This window comes from Nesoenas mayeri (genome assembly GCF_963082525.1).
Source record: "Nesoenas mayeri genome assembly, chromosome: 9".
In the NCBI taxonomy this organism is placed as follows: Eukaryota; Metazoa; Chordata; class Aves; order Columbiformes; family Columbidae; genus Nesoenas; species Nesoenas mayeri.
Genome location: NC_137557.1, coordinates 20,158,246 through 20,181,788, shown reverse-complemented (window position 1 = coordinate 20,181,788; position 23,543 = coordinate 20,158,246). Strand labels below are relative to the sequence as shown.

The window sequence follows — 23,543 nt, the reverse complement described above, 5'->3', positions numbered from 1 at the left end:
TTTTCTGCATCTCAAAGCCACAGGAGAAAAAAAAAAACAAAAACAAAAACACCATGAAAAATGCAGTAGCATCATGTTGTCCATTTAGGTAAGTTATGTTGAAATGCTGAATATCTAGCACCATTTCTACAAAGAACGTCTCTTTCCTTGTATTTATTTCTCTGTGTCAGAGACACAAAGTACCAGAGCCCCAGTGTCTTCGGGTTTATTTTGGTAGGTGCAGAAGATCCCACATTTGAATACACCACACAGGAAACAGACTTGTGATACAGATTATATCTCAAGTGGGGTAAAGGGCAAAGCTATGGAAGCTGTATTTGACTGCCACAATACCTAAAATAAATGTTTTTGGGAAGAAGACAAGACTAGGATTACATGAAGGGCAAGTTCTGAGATCCAGAATGCACATTACAGGGAAGAAACAGCCAGGAGTCCTGCTAAATCTGTGGAAGATTGATGTAATCTGTAAAAAATGAGGTATTAAACCAACTACTTTCTTGGTATCAGTTCCTCTGCAGTAGTACCACTCCATCACAGTCTGAACCCTCCCTCTGTCACCTGTAATGGGGCCTTGAGATGAACAAGTAGCTAATTTTAGGAGAATAAACTTTCTATAGGATTCTTTCCAACCTGTATTGTTGCCAGTCACCTTACTAGCGTTATGGTACCTTTTCCTCATTTTCCATTCACATCCTTTTCCCATTGCAATACCCAGGACTAACTAGTCTTTCACATCCCACTCCTGTGCTTCATTTTTCCAGTTTTCTAAGTTTACTCTTCTGCAATTTCCAGCTTGCCTTTATTCATGTTGATAATAAGTTCCATGACAAGGACAGAACGATGAGCAGACTAGAAGAGAGAAGAATGGACTGACTGATAGATACAGAGAAGGCAAAGGGGCAGAATCCAACAAGTTAAATAGCCTAGAAAAAACAAACAAACAGGAAGGAGGAGTTTCCTCCTTGTACCCCCAAGTCCCGCTCTGGAACTTCTCTTAACCTAAATAAAACACAGTCAACTATTCAAAAGGCAAATGTTTATTAGATACACTGAACTTTAAAAAACTTTCAAAGAATTATGCAAGAAATATATTTAAATATAACAGGTGTTATTGCAATTGCGCTACATTACAAAATCACTTTTCTACTCTCAGCACAATCTGAAGACCTTAATGTTATAATTGAGATAACGTTACATCGACTCTGGCACACAGTTAGTGGTCTGCGCTTTTTTGTTGTTGTTCAAATGTCAGTTGCGCTGCACCAGGCTGTTCTTGAAGACAGGATCAGTTCTTTGTGGAACTACGCCTTTGATGTTTCAGCAAATACAGGAACTGGCAAGGAATAACATGAACTGCTGTTTTCCTCAGCAAAAAAAAAGGAAAATCAAAACATGATTTCAGTTGAAGATCAAATATGTGAATAACAGTTCAGGAGGTCAACTCTCCTTCCACGGACAAGTAGCTCCTATTAATCTGACTCCAAATTGCTACAGGTGCACCAAAAGGAGAATGACGCACAAGTCCAGCATTTATACAGATGGAATTACTAATAGTACATTACATTCGAGTCTCTTGATTTGCTTATTGCCATGCTGCACCGTATTATTGCTTCATATTACATATATCGAACGAGAGGTTGATGACTGACAAGTCAGAGGATTCAGAAATACTGTAGAGGCTATCAACTAAAACAAGAAACTGTATGTGTTGAGGACAGGAAGCCAAAGACTAAACCCAAATTCATTGTCACTGAGGAGTGCTGGAAACAAAAACCAGGAAAAAACAAATACTGATTTCCCTACATTAAATCTGCCATAGCATTGTAATAATGGAAGCATTCTAGGCACTTTCTAAACAAAAGGTTGAACTATTCTAGTTAATGAATGGCAAGATTTATTTCTCTTAGAAGCATATCAACAGTCCGGACAGTAAGACCGATCCTAATAAAGATTAACCGGGAGAAGTCATCCAAGCACTTTTTCACAACAGATGAAAATATAGGTGAATTCAAGGCACAGGTATTTTCAAAATTAACACACATTATTTTCTTTGGAACTAATAATACAAAGTAAGCCATAATTACGTTCTCAACATGCTGTACACAGGGACTTTTGTGTGCATTACTTATAAGCAGTATCAGAAAATGATCACAAAATTATTCACATGCACAGATGTGCACACATAAACCAGAGCACAGACTGGAGCACTACAGTAGAAAAAAAATAAATGTTCCTGTAAATAGGGTTCCTAAAAAGTAATGTTATCAGGGCTATACACTTTGAGTAATATAAATTTACATGTAACATTGGTTATGGAAGACAGCAAGGCCAGTGTGCAGAAAACATGTGATTTGCACGTCTGGCTTGGGGTTGGTAGGGGGCTGCTCACCATTTTGCAGCAATGCTCATAGCACTGACACAATCATGATAAACTGACAGCGAGATCAATTTTTACTAAAGCCACCTGAAAAAATTCAACACCAAAGAAGCTTGTGTGCTAGACATATTTAAAAAAAAAAATATATAAAAATCACTGCTTGGACCCTAACCAGATAGCAAATTTCTGCTTAAAAAAAAAATCTCATCTTACCTTGTAAACTCATTTTCTGAGTATATATTGCTCACATTTTTTTTTAACCGGGCACAACAAACCATTTAATTTGTACTTTCTTGTGTGCATGAGACTACATTCTGATGAAAACATTCATTTTGCTTCACAGTGACCAAGTCTTGTGAGCTTCTTAATGCTCTTGAATTGGCTTTTACCACCTTCAGTGATAGAAAACAAACAAACAAACAAACCCACATATTCTTGCCCAGTTGAGCAATTAGGAAAAAACAAACCTTTGGCTTTCTTGAACATTGCCACCAGAAGACTGTGACCATATATGTATCTTTATCACTCCAACTGAGTTCAGTGGGCTGACAAACGTGAGATATCCTTACCATCCAAGTTTCAGCATCTAGATAAACTGAGTAATTATGTAAGATAATGTGGTGAACTCAACTATTGTAAGGAAGAAGCTGAACAGTCACCAGTGTCTTTGCTCTCAAGCACAAGTGACCAAAGCTTCCCCTGTGAACCTCTGCCAAGGTGAGCACCTCCTACATCATCACCCTCTCTCAAAAACTTGCAGAGTTTAAAATGCCATATAAAAAGCTTGAGTAAATTATCATAAGGGTTCACATCAACTTAATCTGCATTAAAGATATCTGCGCTTTGAAACGTGGAAACAAGCGCAGTCTGATGAGAACTGCATTGGTGCAAATTAAAATAAAAACCTAACAGTATGACTCTGACTCCTGGTGGTAGAGTGGAAAGCACTGTGCCTAGTCCTCAAAATGCATATCAGGCACACAACAGAAAATGAATCATGTGATGGTACAACTGGAAGAGATCACACAAATTATAACCACTTCAGCATTACCAAGGAAGCCTACAGGTAAAATTAAATGATCACCAGGCAATGCTACAAGCTTGATGGCTGTGAAATGAGGGAATGCATAGTATCTCTAAAAGCAGCCTCTCTACTTTCGAGTTACCAAACCTATTATAATTTATGATGGAAATCTTTTGATTGTACTAGATGACATTAATAATTTTCTCCCCTTGATGAGACAAAAAAAACCAAACAAGCCCACCTGCTGCTCAAGCCCCTAAACTTCAAGCAGCCAGATATGTGTAATAGTGAGAGTTTAAATCTTTGAACTCATCTATACCTAAGTGAAATGCATCGGAGAATGGGTGGCTCAGGAATGCGACTTCCAAATTAATGCATCCTTCTAGAAAAATTATATGTTTTCATCAAACCCAAGTTGAACTGGTTTTTTTTTTCTTCTAGTACATCTAAAATAATAGTTCTAAAAGAACAGGCCATAAGTGCAAATTATTTACAGATAACAAGCAAAAATAAAATTTTCACTGCTCGATTTAAGGAAATTATGGCATGGATAACTGCCATTTTAGCAATGCTCCACGCATGTAACTGTTCAGCACTTAATACAGATTCTCAAGAATTGTAAGCAGAAATTTTCTTCTACATCTACATTTCTGCGTTTACTGGTTCATTAAACAGTCATTTTCAAAATAACAGGTAACAGTACATATATTGTTAAGAAAAGACAACTAATCTGTAAAACGAATCTTCAAAACCATAGAAAGCAGTATCTTGTTATTTACAGAGTAGTGCAGTATTATAAACACAGATTAGAAGATACCTATACATAAATGACATTGTTCTACACCTACAGAATAAAGAATGTTTAAAAACAGTTTAGCATGACAATCAACATTACAAGTCTTAATGCAAATAAGAAGGAAATTAAAGGAGAATATTTTTCAAATTGCACCTCTAATGAAGTGCTCCTATCATTTTTTACATTTTCATTTACAATGATGGCACAAGTTACATACAGCGTTAGTATAGAATATCTGTTACTGGGCAATTAACCATTGCTATCAATGGACCTTATTCACAGGTACTGAAATTATCTTTTCAAAGTAACCTTGGTGAGCAGAAACACAAGAAACTTAGAAAAGGATTAATTTATCTCATTTGTCTTAAATCACCGAGGGACTTTCTTTTTAGGGCAATGCGAGTGTACATGCTCAGGGACTAACTTCCTACACAGAGATTTGTATTTTATCAGTATTCTTAACATACACAGAGCAGTGTTTGGTATTCAGCCAGAAACTGAAACTTGTGTCCTTTCCTGAGGTTACAAGTTAATGCATCACAAAGTGCAGCTCCCAGTGCTCTTTAAAAGTCATGACCATATGTTACTGAAAATGATGACTCTCAGCTTGGCACAGCTTCACTGAGGGTCAGAATTTCCATCTCATGAAGAAATACTCTGGGAAAACAGATGAAGAAAGTCCAGTGGAACAAACGACGTTCCAGAGACGGTGCTTGTTTTCACCCTCCTGAGCAAGCACGGAGTCCAGAACCCCGAGGCCGGGCCTGTCTCTGCAGGGGCCTCACGGTTTTTATTCCTGCCCTGGCACTGACCAACTTCCCTACTGGCTGCTGTCCTCAGAATTCCTTTGAAAGGCAGTTCCCAAGGGCTTTTTGGTGATTAACAGGAAATTGGTACACAGACAATCCTATTCATCTTCCAGCTCTCAAGTGCTATTTCAGTTTTTAAGAACTTGTGCCTCAACTATATAACTGTGTACTGGAAATAAAGAGATCTAGTACAGAAATCTATGGAGCACTTACAAAAATAGCTTTATTAAAGAAAAAAAAAAAAAAAAGGTCAAAATACAGGTGCTTCCTACACTTCAAAATCATCCTAAACTCGTTATGTTGGGAGTTAGCTCATATGGCTACGTGGACAGGTCCACAGATATTCTGGTGACAGGAGGGACCTTTCCAGAACTTCTTTGTCTGTGGCCAAGCAGCTTATACAGTAGTTTAAGTGTGCTGGAGTGATTGTCTGAAGAAAGGCCAAGAAACTCTTGGCGGGTACTCTGGGATATATCTCATCTGCAGAGATGGCAAAGACCAATTCATAAGCTGTAGGGTGCAACCCAAGTTCCTGCCTCTATCATCAGATAATTTCTAATGCGATTCAGAAAAGTGGAAGAATCCGGAGTTCATAATCCTTTATTCCTCGAATAGTTCAGAGATACTCTGCAGTGAGCAAAGAGCTAACCCGGTAACTTTCAGACTTCAACCACGCTATTTTAAAAGTTAAGAACTGGGATTCAAAATTTGCTTCACAGATGCACATCTACAACCCAGTGGTGTCTCGTTCTCCATGTCATGTAGACTTGCACTTCTGATACACATTTAGCAACACTATGAATAAGGTCCATAGTGTTCAGGTATGCAATCGTCACTGCAGTGTGTTGCAGCAGCTCGCTGAACAACCAGTCTCTCCTTCGGAAAAAATGTATTCCTCGAAGATTCTAATATTTGTCTTATGTAGCTTGTTTGGTTTGCTCTTTTTTAATACTAAACTAGGCACGATCTGACATAAAATCTACTTGGTTAAGCCAAGTAATCTGCTTGTAAGAATGCTGCGCATATGAATTACAATTATATAAGCTTTTAAAAATTGTAGGTAATTATCCTAGTTGATTCTTTGGCATTTACTTGCCTATGTATTTTTCCAATTAGCAGAACCTGAAACACCTTGCAGATATTGCTTCTTAGGACACAGGCACAAATGCTTGTGAAGGCACTTTCCGCAAAAAGCTTCCAAGATTTTAAGTACTAATCACACTTAGGGCAAGCTTTCTGAACACTGGTACAACGTATTGTTACCGCTCTTATATCAGAGCCCGTAGCAGATATAACTGAACTCTGGTTACTGGATAGATTTGTAGACTTGTTTTGTAAGTTAAAGTAACCCTTCTTCGAAAGGCACAGGATATAGTTTTCATATGACACTTAGGTAGGGAAAGGGCATTTTCCCGTTTCAGGAATCTTTAAAAAGCCTGTCTTGCAGCAGACCACTGGATTAATTCATGCAATCTTCTCTTTTTCAAGAAAACATTACAGTTTAAAGCCTTTTTCATTATATCTATGAATCGTCACACAGCCGTGATATGATACTGGCCTGGGCATGGCTGCTACTCCTGTGATAATGCCCGTTGCAGGGTCATAACAAAGAATAGTGTCTGTGGCTTCACCGTTTTCTCGTCTTCCACCAAGGATATAGATTTTTCCATTACACACAGACATGCCACAATTCTCCTGTTTCAAAATACACAAAGGAATACGTGATTATTTCAAAAACAAGACCTCAATTCCTGCATGTCTACCCAGTGCAGAAGGACAGCATTGTGACTCCTGTTTGTAAACAGACTGGTCTATACTATTCCCTCCTGAAAGGGCCAATGCTGAAAGCACCATAACTGGGGTAAACAGCAGCACAATCCTGCAGAAAAGACTATTTCACATCTAAGCTTTCACTATGCATAGCTCAGACAACAAAGACAATGGAATACAGCTGAACACTGTACTTGCCATTTGAACATCTGAGATAAGGAAAGCAGAACAACGGTTTTCACAAGAGGGACCACAGTAGGTACTATTAATGCAAAAACATGGGAATGAGGAGAAGCACATTACAAGATTAACAGCTAATGAAGAGGGATGTAAACTGGGGAGAGGGGAAAAGCTATGCCTAAGAAAAGAAGGGATAAGGAAAAGACAATGCTATGTCTTACTTGAAACAAAGAGAGACAGGATTTTACTTCTGCCTTAGAAACAGATATGGAAAAAATATTCAGTCAAATAGAGAACGCAGATCAGAAAATAGAGCAATAGAGTGAAGGCCAGCAAAATTAGTAACAAATGTCTGTTAAGGTAGACAAGGTAGAGTATGTAATTGTTTGATGTTTTAAAAACATAGGGAAAAACTGACAGACACACACCTTACTACTGAGGGGACACGTTTTCAAATTCCGCTTGATGTTCTTGCTGCTTAAGTCAGATACTTTCTGTGCTATACAATGGATTTTTTTCACACTGTAAAATCAGCCTTCAATATTTTTTGTTGCACTGAAAGACTTTAATCAATTTTAAGGAAATTATTATCTTCAGTCAAAAACTGAAATATGTAGCAGACCTTGACAGAGATCAATTTCTATGCAATAAAAATATCATCCATTATACTGTTATGCTGTTCTCCAACAATAACTGATCTCAAACAAGAAGACTGGCCTGGCTCACAGTGACACCCAGCTGAAAAGCCACTGGTTTAGAAACTTCCTCTTCTGTGAGGTTTTGGATTATATAGACAAAGAAGCAAGAATGGAATCAAAGATGCAATTTGAACAGAGTTAAACTAGTGTACACTCATTTCATGCCAAGATACTCACGTAAAAAAAAAAAAAACATTTCAGATGTCTACAAGCCTTTTAGTGTTAATTACCTGTCTGCTGAATGTATTCTGTACATGCATCCAGTAGTCCTCAACTGGATCGTAGCAGTATATTGCTTTGGTAAGCCCACCAGTAACGTAGATCAGATTGTTTAAAGACACAGCCGTAATACATCTTTTTGCGATAGGGATAGTTGCACGGAGCAACCAAGAATTAGTATCAGGATCATAAGACTGAACCTGAAAACAAATACATGCATTTCAGATTAAAAGACTAACTGAAATAATAACCTGGCATATCCACAAGGAGAGCCAAAGAAGCAATACCTGGTGGGCAATATCTCACCAAGAAAGTAAAGTCAATATAAATACAGGTCCATGTATCAGTAACATCTATACATGCACTATATGCAGCATAATTTTCCCAACAGTCAGGTTTAAGAATTCACAGAACTCATGAAGCCTATGATGGTATCCATGAGAAAGATCACAATAACTGTATATTATTGAGCTAACGTTTTCTGCTCTGTATTTTTTGTATTATAATAATTCCACATTCTATTCAGTTAAACCAGCACTACTGTTTGCAATGGAGAAGAGATGTAACCAGATACAATCACTGACCTTGTCAGAACACGTGTTGTCATCAGGACCACCGCCGATCACAAACAGTTTGCCAATGCAGCTGGTGACGGCTGGAGAGCTCACAGCTTCTTTAAGGGGAGCCACCTCTGTCCATCGATTAGAAAATGAGTCGTAACACTCTACACTGCTGAGGCGGTTTTGCCCATCATATCCTCCAACAACATATACCTAAGCAAAGCGGTGAAAGCGATCATCATTTCATTTTTAGAGTCATTATTACATTTCACTATGAAATTAAAATAACTAAAAGCCGCAAGAATCCTAATTTGCTAGGTTTGCGAAGGGACACTTTCCTTACATTCTCAATTTATACACAGAGGAGAAGAACCTGGTCTAAAAATAATAGGTAAAGACACCCTGGAGAGTTCCATTCAGTCACATGTGGAATGACACTGCAAACACATGTCCAAAGCATAGTATTATTAATACCGAGACAGAAACTTCCTATTTGAACGGCATTTGTTAAAAACAGCATTTCTCTGCATTTCTCTTTTTACAGATTACAGTTAGTAACAGCAGTGGCAAAACTCGATCTGAATTTACCTTCGGTTTTCTGTGCTTTGCTTTCTTCCTACTTGCTTACAAAAATATTTCTTCCTCTCAGCTTGTAAATTTTACTCTGCTGTTGCTTCTCTTGTATTTAAACAGCAGAGCTCATTGCTACCTGTGTTTACCTTCTTCCCCCTGTTTGCTCTGGCTGCAAGTCTCAGAGATCTCTAAGAAGTTCAAGGCACACCACATAAATGACTGAGCTGTAGCATGATTTTCATGTCCTTGGATAATGTCTGACTGATAAAGAGTCTAATAGTTTAAAATATTTTATTAAAAAATACATATTTCTAAGATTATTTGATAGGAAATACAAAATAATACTAAATATATACGTATGTTTTCTTCAGTTTTCTTACATACAGCAAGTATCCCCACTATACAAAGAAATTAAATATACTTCTCTTACTTTACCAAGAAGAACAGCCATTTTATGACGCCATCTGCCTTTATTTAAGGAGGCAACTCTGATCCAAATGTTAAGTTGAGAGTTATAAATCCAAACATCCCGGCTATTGATTCTTCCACCTTTAAAAGCAAAAATACGCCAACTTGAATAAATCCATTATTGAATGAGCATTAATCATTAAAGTGCCCCTCCACAGGGGATAAAGAAAACTTTATATCCTTTTTAGGTGAAATAAAAGTCTATCTATGTTTATACATTAGACTGAAAAAGTCAGTTTCAGTGGACTGAAAACATGAAAAGACACAGTAAGTTTTTACTTGTGTGCCTCTCCCAGGAACCTGCTGAGATTGCGTTAGATTATTTCTGGAGATCGGAATACATTTTAGTGGCTTTTGCCTGTGCTCTTCAGATTTCTTTAGTGCTGCTGCCTGGGTGAGACACTCAAGGTGTTAACTGTTTGTGCGCCTGACCGCACATCCCTCACACCTCTGTGCTGTGTGCAAACACCTCCTTTGTTTTACATTTTGTTCAAATTATGCAGGTGCTACACATCTGAGGAGACAGATTTTTTTGTTGTTGTTAAATTAAGGCATGGGGCTTGGTATCTAAGCCAGTAGTACCCTGTAATTTATCCTTTCTAAACGCCTGAATGAGAGGTGTTTAAAAACCTATAGCTACTGCTCATCTCACGGTAAAAAGCTGTTACAAATGGATCCCAAACTCAAAGGCTAAAAGGAATTTGTTTCCATTTTACATTCCCATGATGAGGAGCAGCTTTAACTGTTTTTCTTTAGGAGTCCGGGCAGTCATATGGTAGGAGCGAGTCACCAGCAATGTACCAGTGCTGCGGCGCTCCCAGGCAACCCATGTTTTCAACCAGCACACAGCACGTTTTGCAACAGAGAAAACTGCTGGGAAAAAGCTGCTTGGGATTTTTCGCTCATAATTTTTCCAACTGTTGCTGCAAAGAGGCCACTACTATATTTTAAAGCAGCGTACTTAACGAGCATAAGCTAGTCTCTTTACATACAACTGATGCCCTGGAATTGGTTGTAAAAACCTAATAAACAACAACAAAAATCACAAAACCCACTTTTGCCTACAATGAGATTGGTTTGGGGCTAGTGTTCACCATTTAAATCAGAAAGTGACTTTCAGTTGAGCTTCTGGGAGTTCACAGTACAAAAATCTGGAAAAAAAACAAACCAAAACAGACAACAAAGAAAAGAAAGAAGTCTTAAACTTTTTAGCATTATTCACCTGAAACAAGAATATCATTCCGTAGGGCACACACTGCATATTCAGACTTGGTAAATTCTGGAAGCTTAGCCAGTGACTTCCACTCTCCTGTTACAGGATCGTAGCACTCAGTATACGGCAAATTAAACCCTCCAACTCGTTCACAGCCTCCAACAACAACTATCACCTCAGAATAACCAGTTGATCTAGAAAAGCAAACAGAAAACTAGGATGTACAAGATATTTATTAGCACATGAAGGCCAAACAACATTGTCTTCAAAACTGCAGGAAAACTGGAAAATTTACTATTTAGCACTAACTTCTACAATAAATAAAAAAGAAAAAAAAAAGCTTAAAATGTTTGAGGTTATTTCCTGAAAAAAAAAAAAAGCTGGAGACATATAATCACCAAAACAAGGGAAAAAGACAGACCTTACAGCCAATGGACGTTTTAAAAAGTGAAAAACAAGGGTAGCAGTAGAAGTAAACATTAAGAAACGCCGAAATAAAAATTCAAGCCTAAATCAAAATCTAAAATTCAGTGTGAAAAATTAAGCATTAGACAGTCTACAGTGCACAAAGAAGCCTTTAAATTCTATTCCACATTCTGATTTCTCCCTCTCCTAACCTGATGCTTCTGCGGCATTATACATATTATTATTCACAGCCATAACAAAACTCATTTTATGTTCATTCACATTTGAACATAGAGAATCAAGCAACCATCTTCAACATGCAAATCAAACTATGAACAACTTTTATCCTGCCTCTCAAATGTATAATTTCTGGTAAGTATTAGTCAAAATCCTTTATTTTAAGGGCATTTTTAGATTAAAGGATTTTGCATTGATAGTTATTTCAAGGCCTGCTGTTTATGAATTACATAAGACTGAATGCAAGACTGATTTTATTTTTGGTAAGCCTTTTTGTTGTGTTTTAACTTTGATCCCAATATGAACAGGCATCTCGTTCATACCATTGCATTGGGATAAAAGTCACGTGATCTGTCCCCAAATTTCTTAACATGTGCACTTATGCGCATCTTAACTTATAAATCCTGATCATGTTTTCCCTGTTCTGAAGTATCAGGAATAAATTAGTTAGCCCTTTTATCTCCTTGTCACCATATAACATAATTTAAATACATCATATATATTTCTACTCAGAATATTTTAAATAGGCAAAGGCAATGCTAAATGATAATGTACTATAAGCTTACGTACTGAAGATATGTATCTGAGGAAGCCTACTTACCGAACTGAACTAGTCAATAGAAACTCTCTCCAGCTGCTCAGCTTTGAAGTCACCTTGGTCCTCATTTCTGTGTATTTACTGTTACTGTTTTTTGCATTTTTTGAGGAACAACTCCAAAAACAATCTCTCAACGGACAAGAGAGGGGAAGTTCTGTGCCAGCAAAGCATTACCCAGGAAGAGAACTTCCTTAAAAGCAAGATACTCATCATTCGTCTTAGAAGGAAGTGCAAATTCATCAGCTAATTGTACATGTGAAAGAGGTTTGTCTGTTGATTACTTTCTAGATAAGAACCAAGGCCTCCACTTGTGTACTGAAAAGCTTACTGTACCGGATTATCAATCTTTATTTTTAAACTAAATGAATCAAAACTCTTTGTGAATGACTATGATTGAGTTTTGCTCTTTAAATAAAATATTCATTTAGTACAGTATTTGAAGCCCACAGAAAACCAAAAAGTTTCCCAGCATTTTAGTACCTATATAACCATATCCTTTCTTCAGTAAAGAGATATTTTCTCTATTACATTTTCTTGAAGGGGTCCTGGACCATACAGGTTTTAAGGTTAGTTCCAAAAGACTTTTGCAAATGACAGAGGGCACATCAGTTTGAAAAAGAATGCAATAACAGACAAATGTAAAGTGAAATAAAAACTTATCTCCTTGGTGGAAAAATAAGGGACTACATTAAAGCTTTCTAAAGGCAACCAAAAAGGATATATTAAAATGTATAAACGTGATAACTTCTAACTAAAGAGTACACTCATATTGTTATCAGACAGCTTCACAGGGACTGTGTGATTCAAGAACTCGCAGGTACATGAAAATCTGAAGGTAATTCAAAGCATACAGAAAGAAGAGCCTGTTTTGTTTTGTATATGGAAACATATTATTGCTGACAGCTTGGAGACTTGCTGTGCAACACAACAGCAGGGGACAAGAGAGACTTAAAAGGAGCAGGAGCGACAACCTCAAGATGTCACTATGTCGTTACAAGTACACAACTGAAAAGCTCTTTCAAAAAGACCTTCTGCACATGTCAATGATATCTAGTGGCAAAAGAGCAAGCAGGCAGCCGTTACACCACGTTTTAAACTTTTATCTACTGCAATAACTCTTCACTGGCTTCAAAAAGAAGAAAAGAAAAAATCAACTGTCAATTGCAAAATTTGCAGAACCCACTTCACCCATAAGTTTGTACATACCCATACAAGGAATCGTAATTAATTTCCAGAAGTTTCAGTAAAAACACTGGCACAGGAATTTCTGATCCCGCAGCCTGTCTCCTTTTAGAAACAGTTTACATAAAAAAGAAATTGGAGGAAAGCAAGAAAGAAGGAAAAGAGCTCTCTAGAGTCCTCTCTTTCCCCAAATCCCCCCAGAAATGCCCAGAAAAGGTGTGATGAAAACATGGGAGGGGAAAGGGGAACCTGGTAACTGTTATGAAACATGATCTCTTCTTTTTGCTATAGGCAACAGAAACAAACAGCAAAGAACTATTCCATGAATGTAATATAGAAAAGGGGAAAAAATTCCTGCTGGGAGACCAGCCAGTTTTTCTCTTTCTAAATTACTTCTCTTGTTCCTACCTACTGGATTCACAGTCCAGTTTAATAAGCTTAGCAGTAAAACCAACAAAACCCACAAAATCCCAAAGCAACAGCTTCCCTCCTCCAGCTTCATAAATCACCTGTATTAGGCAAGATACCTCATTTCCAGATGGGAATGCTACCCTGAGGCTTTCCAGGTTATCAAGTAAGTACACACCATGCAGTCCCACAGAACTGTTAGGCCTGAGTGTATTTGCTTCCTTCATCAAATTGTGTAATAAACATACAATGAACACCACACCAAACACCACAAAACACAGCCCCCCTCCAACCGCTCGGAAACACAGAGGTGTTTGATCTGAGTTCCAGCGTCCCCAACTCAGGCTCAGGGTATGAGATGCCTCAGAAACTCTCATTGCACCAGTTTCCAAACTGCCACGAACCCAAACTTTGCGAAGACTCTCCATGGCAGAGTACAGCGTAGAAAACCCGACAGCAGGGCTGCAGGGGTTTAAGAAGAATTTATTCTCTCACAGCATGATTGAAAACTGCAAAGCCAGTCACGGGGCAAATGTGTTTCGCCTATAAGCAAGCCTTCAACACATGTCAGAGAAAACAAAGGTTCCCTGCACAGTCACTGTACAGCAACCACATATGACTAAGAGTAAACAAAGAGGAGTAACTCCTAACACAATCTGTTTGTCCAGACCAGACCATTGCATCACCTGAATACAACACATGATTTTATAACTACAGCTTAGATCAGCTGGAGTTAACAATAAACTATCATGTCAACTGTCATGTGGAGGTAAAGCTTTTACTGGGAAAATATTTTTCAGGAAAAAAAACCCAACATAATCACTATTGCTCATAAATGCCACTAATTGACTCTTCCTCATTTCTTCTTGCAACTTCAGTCACCTATTTGGGTAACACATTATTAAGTAGCAGCAATCCTGAATTATTAAAATGTCATAGAATAAGCATGAAATACTTCACGCACTGCTCCATAATTCTTTAAAAATGCAAGATTTCATTTCTTTAAAGTTAAGAACCTGTTGTTCTGCTGTCTATTACAGATCTGTGTACTACGCCATCTGTAAAGTATTTGTGATGGAGTAGGCAAATGCTCTGAATATATATCCCCATCCACATCCTTTATAGTACGTTGCACACTTACAATATTTGGTTATAAAAAGAAGGTTGGGAAATGGAATAGTTTACCTGCTGCAGCACAGTTATTTTCAAGACACTGCTATTGTGTGAAATAACTAAGGATCTCACCTAGTGAACATTAACCTTTAGAAAATATTTTACTTGCAAGGTAATATAACTTCACTTACCTGAATGGTCATTTAGTTCCTAGCAATAAAATTATCTGTGCAAAAAGACTTGCTTACGTACGTGTGTGAGGTTCATGCGTTGTGGGCAAATACAGAAGCGCAACTGTTTTGGCTCCAGAATGCAAAATAAAATAATCTGCAAGAATTGTTTTTCTAGGCACGAGTATATCAAACATCTGTATATAGAACTAAGTTCTTCTACAGAAATAAGGGGGGAAAAAACGCTTACTCACCTGCGTGGCCTAGTTCTGGGAGACATCATCTCATTTCCAAGGATGTGGTACCTCCTGGCCTCATGCAGCAGCTGGTAGCACTCTGGGGAATTCTGAATCAGCTGGTCCACTTCCACAGTCTGAACGAAGTAGTTTGGGTGTAACAACGGGAGCCTGACGTGCGTCAGAAGTTCGTGCAACACTGGTCTGCGCAACTCTACCGCCCGGTATACCCAGCGCATGACAGCTTCAAACACCATCTCCTCCTTAGTGATCACCAGTTCATCGCTGCAAATGTAATCAATAAGCTCATCCTTCCCCAGTTCAAGGAATTCTTCGTGCTGGGACACATCCTCAAATGTCTGCAGTGCAAAATTCCTGCACTTGGTGAACAGCGTCTTGAGTGAGTGTGCATCTGCAAAGCGCTGGATTCCCAGGCAGTTGCAAGGATCCAGCTGTTCTTCTAGGAACTTGGCGCAGGCGTCACGCAAAACACTGATCTGAAAGAGACTGGATGTTTCAAAGAGATACTGCACGTTCTCTGTGGTGATTTTCACCTTGCCGGTGTATACATACTGTAAAAAACAATCCATAGCTTCAGCAAAAATGCCATTGATCTCCACTAGCATCTCTCTGCTCTCCCTGTGATCGTTGCAGAACATGGCTCTGAAGTAGCTGCTGCAGGCTGAGAGAACCGCTCGGTGGCAGGGAAACTCCCTGCCTTCCACGCAGATAATAACATCTGTGAACAGCCGGCTGTCTCGGAATTCATTGAAGATCTGGAGAATGCTTTCAGCATGGGATGATCCCGAGGAAAAGTCGAAAAACTCCGGGCCTGACAACGACTTTGGGTCCATTTCAAAAACTTTCCGCTTGGTTGCAGGGGAATCTCGTATCCCACTATCCTCTCTATTCAGTCTGCGTCCCAATATTAGTACCATTGTTACATCAGTTGGCTATAGAGTCATTGAGAAAAGTTTGCAGAGGTTCTCCTTCGCAGTGCTATGGTCTGCAAAATTAAAACACTTCATTATTCAGTCTGGTATTTTCTTAACTTCATCACGAGAACTAGACAAGATACGTGTTTGGTCACTCTAAGAACTGGTAGTGTTTTTGACCTTTATTAGAGGTCTCACAGTATTACAGGGCAACTTACCGTGCACCTTGTGCAGGGCAATGCAGCATTACCCGCTACACATTAAATAAAAAATATACCCATTGGACAGGTGTCATGGATGGCAAGTTCTGAATGTCCCAGCACCACTGGCACTCCATTAGCACTCAACATTAAAAAACCTTGAGATCTTGGCTCCAGCAAATCATTCAACTGACAGAAACCAAAGACTTCCTGGATAAAGATCCAGAGCTTGAGCTTTTCTCATTTTTCTATGCAATCCTTATTTCAGCTGGAGCTTCCAAATACTACTATAACAGCACTAGTCAAAAGGGGGCGGGGGGGGGGAATCAGTTGAGAAATCACTCAATTTTCATTATAATGTCTATCATAATGAAGTCTTAAAATACTAGTGTTTAATAACATTCAGCTATCTCAATGAATAACCTTGACCTTAAATTTTTACCTGTTCATTCTTAGCATCTCAAAATTAGTTCACTGATTACCTCAAATTCCATTAAAAGTGAGTATATACTGCTAGTGCACAAAACAGAATGAAGAAAGAATTACATTTGTTTGTCTAAAACTAATGAAAATAAGAACCAAGGGCAACTTACCGAGGACAGGGAGATTTTCTGTTTTACAAAGTACCACTAGCAAGTAATTATTAGCAACACTTTTTGCTCAAACACTTTCCAGTTTCGAATACCCGGAGTACAACACTCACCCCAGCACACAAACACAAAATCACATTATCAGAGCACTGAAGCTGCAAAAATCAAGTACTCAAATGATAGCGTATGCCAATATTAAAGTCTGCAAGTGAAGGAAATGCAGCTGATTTTGCAGATAGCATGTGTTAGGGGTAATGTGATCAACCAATCTGGCAGCAACAGAGCTTTTTGCCACTCCTGAGCTTTAAAACGAAGGGGATGAACGTCCACCAAGATATACTGAGGCAGCAAGAGGCTGGGCAAAACACCCTCTTGGGTCTGAAACAGACATCATTCCAAATACATGTAGTCTTTACTTGTATGCCTAGAAGGACAGGCACTGAATTATTTTAAAGTTCATGGAAATTCTTTTCATGCTTCCAAGAGGCTATATTCAGTTTCTCTCATTCCCCACTTACAGAGTCAGTAAACATCAGCTTCTCACAGCAATTTCATTTCCTGACATGCCAGCATCGTTAGAGCTGCAATTACCCAATCCAAGTCTGGCTACATCATTGCTTAATATAGAGCACAACGAACACACTTTTAAACAGGCTTTTTACACAGCACCTTTAAAAGGCACCATCTTAATCCACAGTGAGAGAGGAACGTGTGCTGTACATTTACTCATTGAGAAAAGAGGTTGGAAAGCTGTTACTTCCCATATAAAAGCTTTTACACATATTTACTGGTGGATTCTTGGTACAGCTCATTTACCCTACAAAATACTTCATTTTATTTGGAATTAAAATAGCATCGGTTGTCCCTTTGATGCCAGAAAAACACTGTTGCAATGAGTCTATCTAATAACTGATGGCTTCAGAGACATTTTAACGAGGCATAAATAGACAGTCTAATCCGCAGCTGATGTTCTATCCCATGTATTTCACAACCACGTTATCCTGTAATGACGCAGTTTGTATAAAAAACCAAAACCAACAACCACCTCACCAGCTCTGTTGCTATCACCCTCACCCTTACTTTGAACTTTATCTGCAATTAATTCCATACTACTCAGCACAAGAAAGTGGGTAGAAATGAAGCATCAAGAGTAGAAAAGGGAAATGTAGCAATGAAAATATAAGCCCTAAAGGTTTGATTCCAGTGTCACAGATTTACATCAGAAGTATTTCACTAAAGCTAATAATGCAGCTTTTCCAAAGCAAGGTTAGCCTGAAATCAGAAACAAGACACTGGCATATTGCAAGAGAGGGTAAAGCACTGCAATGAAGTAAAAAAAGCCTGAATATTAAATGTTTCTCATTATGTGAGAAGTTAAGACTTAGGAAGACACTCTTATTACACAATCACTAATAAATGGAAACCAAGGCTGTGGGCTAAGACTGTTCATTGAAGGAAGCAATGTCTTTATGGTTGGAACAACACAATATTAGTGGTGAGCAAGTGAATTTTTTTTAATGTCCCAACAGTTTAAAGAAATGGGAGACTAAAAAAAAAATAACCATGGAACAAAAACTAATCAAAGGGATATATATTGCAAATTCACAAATGAGAGAATGGAAAGGATAAAGTATTATGCTCTATTGCAGAAATTACTGCTTTTGAATACACTAAGCTTCAGTTTCTATCCAGCTAATTACTTCTGCAGGTTTGCTTAAGCAAAGTACATTTAGAAGACCATCAGTAACGTTATCACACGTTCAGCTCTCAGATATACACACGGCCACATTGCAAACCTTCTCTGGCAGTTTTAAGATGTCACCACCTCATGTTTCAGCCCGAAAGCTGGAACACCAGAGGGGAATCCATGCCCAGCACCGAGATGCTCAGTGTGCAAAGGAGGGAAACATCGACCTGAAGATACACCTGTCTGCACCTCCCGTGCACAGCAAGGTGCTTCTTACACAGCCCTGCAGACTCTGCATTGTACAGCGCCAATCGTTTGGAGAATCTAACACTGAAATACCTTCAGTAAGTTTGAGCAAAGCAAAAGAAAAACAAATTACTTTTTTTCCCCAAATACAACTATTGGAAATTACTAGATTAAAAAAAGTACAAAACGCATTGGATAGCTTGCCTGAACAAGGATCAACAAGGACAGATCTTAAGCAAATCAGGGAGTAATTTTTAAAAAACGGAAAGCAAAAACAAGTCACACTTTCTATCAACAGCTTTTAAAAGTGCTTTACAGAAACAGCTCCAACACAGATGTTACCCACACACGCACATCTCTAATTTAAGCTGGGTTCACCAGAAGTTTAGGTTTCTCTATTTCCTTAGTCTATATTTTGTCCGTAGGCTTGTCTACACAAGGTGCTCCTCAGAAATAATCTAAGAGCCCAATTCAGAGTCTGGTAAACGAGGTCTATTAAATGTTTGCCCTGACACCTCCTATTAATATATCAGGAAATCCTCTTCTGCAAATTGTTTTTATGTTACACTAAACTCCTCCTTCCTCTGCCGCAACATCCTGGAGTATTTTACCCCTTTCCCACTGGCTCTGGCAGAGCTGTTTTTCTGTCCATTCTGCATCCCCGACCTCCTTTGGTCCGTCACCAAAACTGACCAGGCAGCAGTGGGAACACACAGCCAGGGCTGGTGACACATGAGGTGACACCTCCTCACCAGGTGTGCCCCAGCTCCACCTGCAAAGCTCCCCCTCGGGCTGCAGTTTGGGGAGTACCTGGGGCTGAGCTGGGTCAGCCGCTGCCACCCTGCGCCCCTGGTGACACCTGGGGCAGGCAAAAGGAGGTGCTGGGAATGGGCAGCACCAGCCTACAAAGAATCACATCTACTACTACCTGGTACGGTACTAGCAACAGCACCGCAAAGTAACATAACCAACATTTAATACAAATAAAGGATATTTTCCTTCTGAGGCATGGGAACTATAACTCGCGATTGGGCAACTCTAGTTACTTTGTTTGCCACTTGAAGTGATCTGCAGATGCGCTTCGTCTCAGATGTCTGGTTACCACAAGAGTCAGAGAAAACAAACTGCCAGTTGTATCTGCTGCAACATGCTGCCTAAACCACAACACGTGCTCTAGTTTGTTTTCTTTTAAAGGAAAAAGGCGACAGGGGGAAGCATAACCTTTCCTTCCACCAAACCCTAAATATAGTATTTATTTTTCCTTCTTCTCTGTGATACAAAAAGACCAAAAGTGTTGGTTTTAAAGGACTTTGTTATTCTTCTTCTTTTACAACAGAAATTGAGGATTTATATGCCTTTAACATGAATGAAGCCTTTAAGAATACTGAGTAACTAGCAAACAAGAATCTGAAGTGAGCAAGCTGCTTGACATAGTAAGTCACCTGTATTGTAGAAATCTCTTAACATAAAACACTATTGTGATTAAATAAATATACTCTGAGTGCTAAAATTCAATAGTAATCAAGCTAGTGACACACACACAAAAATCCCTAAGTATCCTCAAAATGACCCAGCAAAACCAGGAACTGATTCGTACATGAAGCTAATGAGTATTAAGTAAAACAAAACAAACCTAAACCAAACAAAAAACACAACAAAAAACAAACAAGCAGCAAAAAGGTACGACTTTGAAGCGTGCAGAAGTCTTTAGGTAACCTTTTGTAAGCTAAAAGGTCACCCAAAAGGACTCATGCCCCAGAGGGAAAAGCAAAACGAACCAAACCCACCGCATACCATCATTAATGCATGGGGAAAAGACTGTGAAAAAGTCAACACTCTTCCACCTTGGTTTCACTATCATTTTGACACACATTCATGTTTTGCTTAAAAAACCAAAACAGAACAAAAGCCCCAGTCATTGCTCGCATCTCAATAACGTGTTTCAAGGACTTCCAGGGAGTTCAGACAACTGCTTGTAAATTTGAAACCCACAAACAAACTGCAGTAACCAAACGGAACAGTAATCGCCAGGCTGATATAGAACCCAATTAGATTACTCTTACCTAAAGGAACAGGAATTTTGAGTATGTAACAACGTGGAAATCGGATTAACACATCGACGAATCCCTCTGACCCCGCGTGTGGGGAACGCAGAGCACGCAGGACCGGCACAGACGGCCCGGGAGCCCGAACCCGAACCCGAGCCCGCCGGCGGCTCCTGCGGCCCGGCCGGGGGCTGCACCCCGCTCACACTGCGGCCCCGGGGCAGCTGCCTGCGTGCACAGTTCGGTCCCGACACACGCCCAACTTGTTACTGCCCCGGTTTGCTACGTAAGGGAGCAAAGCGTCACCCAGACAAACTCAGCAAAACAAAGGAATTACGGAAAAGGCCGGTGCGACGGGGGCGCTCCCCGGCTGTTTACTGGCGCGGCTGAAGGCGGCCGCACCAGCAGAAAATGGCAGCGCCCGGCGGGAGCGGACGCGGTTCCCGGGCTGGGAGAACCGGGCACAGCACAGCACAGACCGCGACCGCCACCGGCGAAGCCGGGGCTTAACCCCGCCGCTGCAGCAGGGAGGACCCGGGCGCCCTGCAGCCGCGGGCCAGGGCCCCGTACACAGCAGCAAACCGACACTCGCCAGGGTGCGGGGACCCGCCAGCTCAGCCCCGCCATGACGACAGCAGCTCCCCGCCCGGCCTCCGGTTGCCGGGGTGCGCATGCGTAGTACAACCGTCTCTCGGCCCGGTGCCCCCTCCAGGAGCCGCGGCGCGCACGCGCGCCCTCCAGCTCACCTTCACCCCGCGCCGCCTGAGCAACAGCCAGCCCCCCGCGCCCTGCCCAATCCGCGGCGGCCCCGCGCCAACTCCCGCCCCCTCAGCCTGCCTGCCCAATCCGCGGCCGCGGAGCCCCCGCCGCCCGGCGGGCACGGAGGGGCGCGGGGGAGACCAGACCCCCGTTACGAAACAGCCGGGGGCACCGTGTACCCCCGCTCCGCCGACCGGACCGGGCCGCACCGCACCGCCCGCCGGGCCCCGCTGCCCGTACACAGGAGTAGGGGAGTGGGGGGAGCGACACACATACACACAGCCGACAGGTCCCGCGGCACCGGTGCTGCCAACAACCCTTCCCCGCCGTGGCACCCCTGCGGGGCCGCCCCGCGCTGCCCCACCGCGGCGGCTAACGGTCCCGGCCGGCCCCGCGCCTTTCCCCGCCTCCGCGGCAGCCGAGCCCCTGCGGAGCCCCGCGCAATTCTCCGGGGGCCACCGTTCCGCCGCGGGGGCTCCGCCGACACCCGAGCCCCGCTCCCGCAGCGCGGCCCCGCGCCGGCCCCGTACTCACAGCCGGGAACGGGCCCCGCTGCGCTGCGCCCCGCGGGAGCTGCTGCCCGCGGGGGTGGGGTCGGGTGGGGAGCGGAGCGCGGCGATCCGGTGCGCTCGGGCCTCTCCGCCGCTGCCGGTCGCGCTGCCAGCGCCGCTCAAAACAAAGGGGCCGGCGGGGCATGTGACCTCGAGCCACCGCACATGATGTCACGGCGGCTCCGCGCGGCCCTGGGAGCTGTAGTCCCGCCGCCCCGCCCGAGCCTGCGGTCGCGCTGCCGGGCGGGCCGGGACGAACCGCGAACGGGAGGGCCCCCGGCAGCCCCTGGGACCCCCGGGGGATGCACACAGCCCGGTGCTCCGGGCCGGACCCAAGCCAAGGTTGCGGGGAGGTGGGTCGGGATGGCACCGTGCGCAGGGACGCTACTTTGCGCCAGCTCTGGAGAGCCCAACCAAAACCCCTCCACAAAAGCTGTCTCCCAGACTAAAGGTCTAAAGACTAAACCACCAGGTCTCTGGGTAGCTTTGCACTCTGCACGACCAAAATGAAAACTATGACTGTACACACAAAAAATCAAACAAAAGAGGACTTTTGTCTACCTGAGCTGCAGGTTCGCCTACTTAATATCGAATTTCCAACTGACGAAGCTTTTCACCGGCTCCTGGTCAACAGTAAGACAAAACCACAGAAAGGCCAGGTTAGTTTTAAGCTGGGAGGTGAAGAGCACTGCTGTCGCAGCTGGAGGTCACAGCAGTGGCAGGCAGTCAACTGCAAATATAAAAGCAGGACCCTGGTGTCATTGCCGTGCAATTTCAAGAGCAGGTCTGAGCCTGTCCTGGAGCCCAAATTCACTTCATATCCAAACTATTTGGACAGCGGCCCATGCTCCAACACAAGCTGATGGAACATGCCTGGGAGTATGGAAATTTATTTTTGCTCTGCCCTTTAGCATAAGCAAACTTGCAAGTCCATAATGCAGAGTAGCGAGGCAAGGGCAGGGACATACATGCTTAAATTAAGTTCATTACCGGGTACTAAATGAGGCCTTATGCAATGCCGTGGAGCTGATGTAGGCAGGTAACTGGCTGTGTTCTCCTTCCTAGAAGGATGACCTCTCCCTTTGCCCCTTACCGCCAAGGGAAAGGAATATCAATTCTATTAGCTGCCACCTACTTTGCTCTCCTAACTGTTAGATACCAATCCCAGGTATAACCTATCTTTACCTTTTAGTGAACCCACACAATCTTCTGACCTCAGGATATTCTCCTGTTGCCTCTTCAGGCTCTCCCCAGGCGACGTACACAGCCTCGTGCTCTTTGCAGTAGCTGACGGTGCTGCTTCTCTGAAACTACTAGAAGAGCAGCATGTGCTCAGGACTCCAGGACTGATACTCCCTGGGGCAAACCAGTCTCAGATTTTCCTAGGCTAAAAAAGCCCTGCTTTTCCCTGGGGTCAGGTAAATTGCAGCTTTGCAAAACAGTTAGAATTACTAATTAAAAGGCTAAGTTTCTGAAAACAGGCTGAAAATGTCT

General features: G+C 41.6%; 1 protein-coding gene across 2 annotated transcripts; it reads right to left on the bottom strand.

The window, feature by feature from the left end:
- Positions 1-1,028: 1,028 nt before the first annotated feature.
- Positions 1,029-22,158, bottom strand: KLHL24 (kelch like family member 24). Of its 2 annotated transcripts, none has more exons than XM_080349890.1 (7): positions 22,033-22,158; positions 15,055-16,042; positions 10,697-10,881; positions 9,437-9,555; positions 8,458-8,646; positions 7,885-8,073; positions 1,029-6,701 (listed from the first exon to the last, which is right to left on the bottom strand). In XM_080349890.1, the coding sequence occupies exons 2-7, from the start codon at positions 15,972-15,974 to the stop codon at positions 6,501-6,503; spliced, it is 1,803 nt and encodes a 600-aa protein (XP_080206016.1). In that variant the 5' UTR covers positions 15,975-16,042; positions 22,033-22,158; the 3' UTR covers positions 1,029-6,500. The 2 variants fall into 2 exon arrangements, with proteins under 2 accessions (XP_080206016.1, XP_080206017.1); XM_080349891.1 differs by lacking the exon at positions 22,033-22,158 and adding an exon at positions 20,758-20,852.
- Positions 22,159-23,543: the final 1,385 nt, after the last annotated feature.

Excerpts from the sequence above, each read along its gene's own strand:
- KLHL24 (XM_080349890.1), bottom strand. The coding sequence starts at position 15,974 with ATGGTACTAATATTGGGACGCAGACTGAATAGAGAGGATAGTGGGATA. Across the intron at positions 8,647-9,436 it reads TGGCTGTTCTTCTTGGTAAA|GTATATGTTGTTGGAGGATA; the intron begins GTAAGAGAAGTA and ends CGCTTTGCTTAG. Across the intron at positions 8,074-8,457 it reads ACAACACGTGTTCTGACAAG|GTTCAGTCTTATGATCCTGA; the intron begins GTCAGTGATTGT and ends ATTTGTTTTCAG.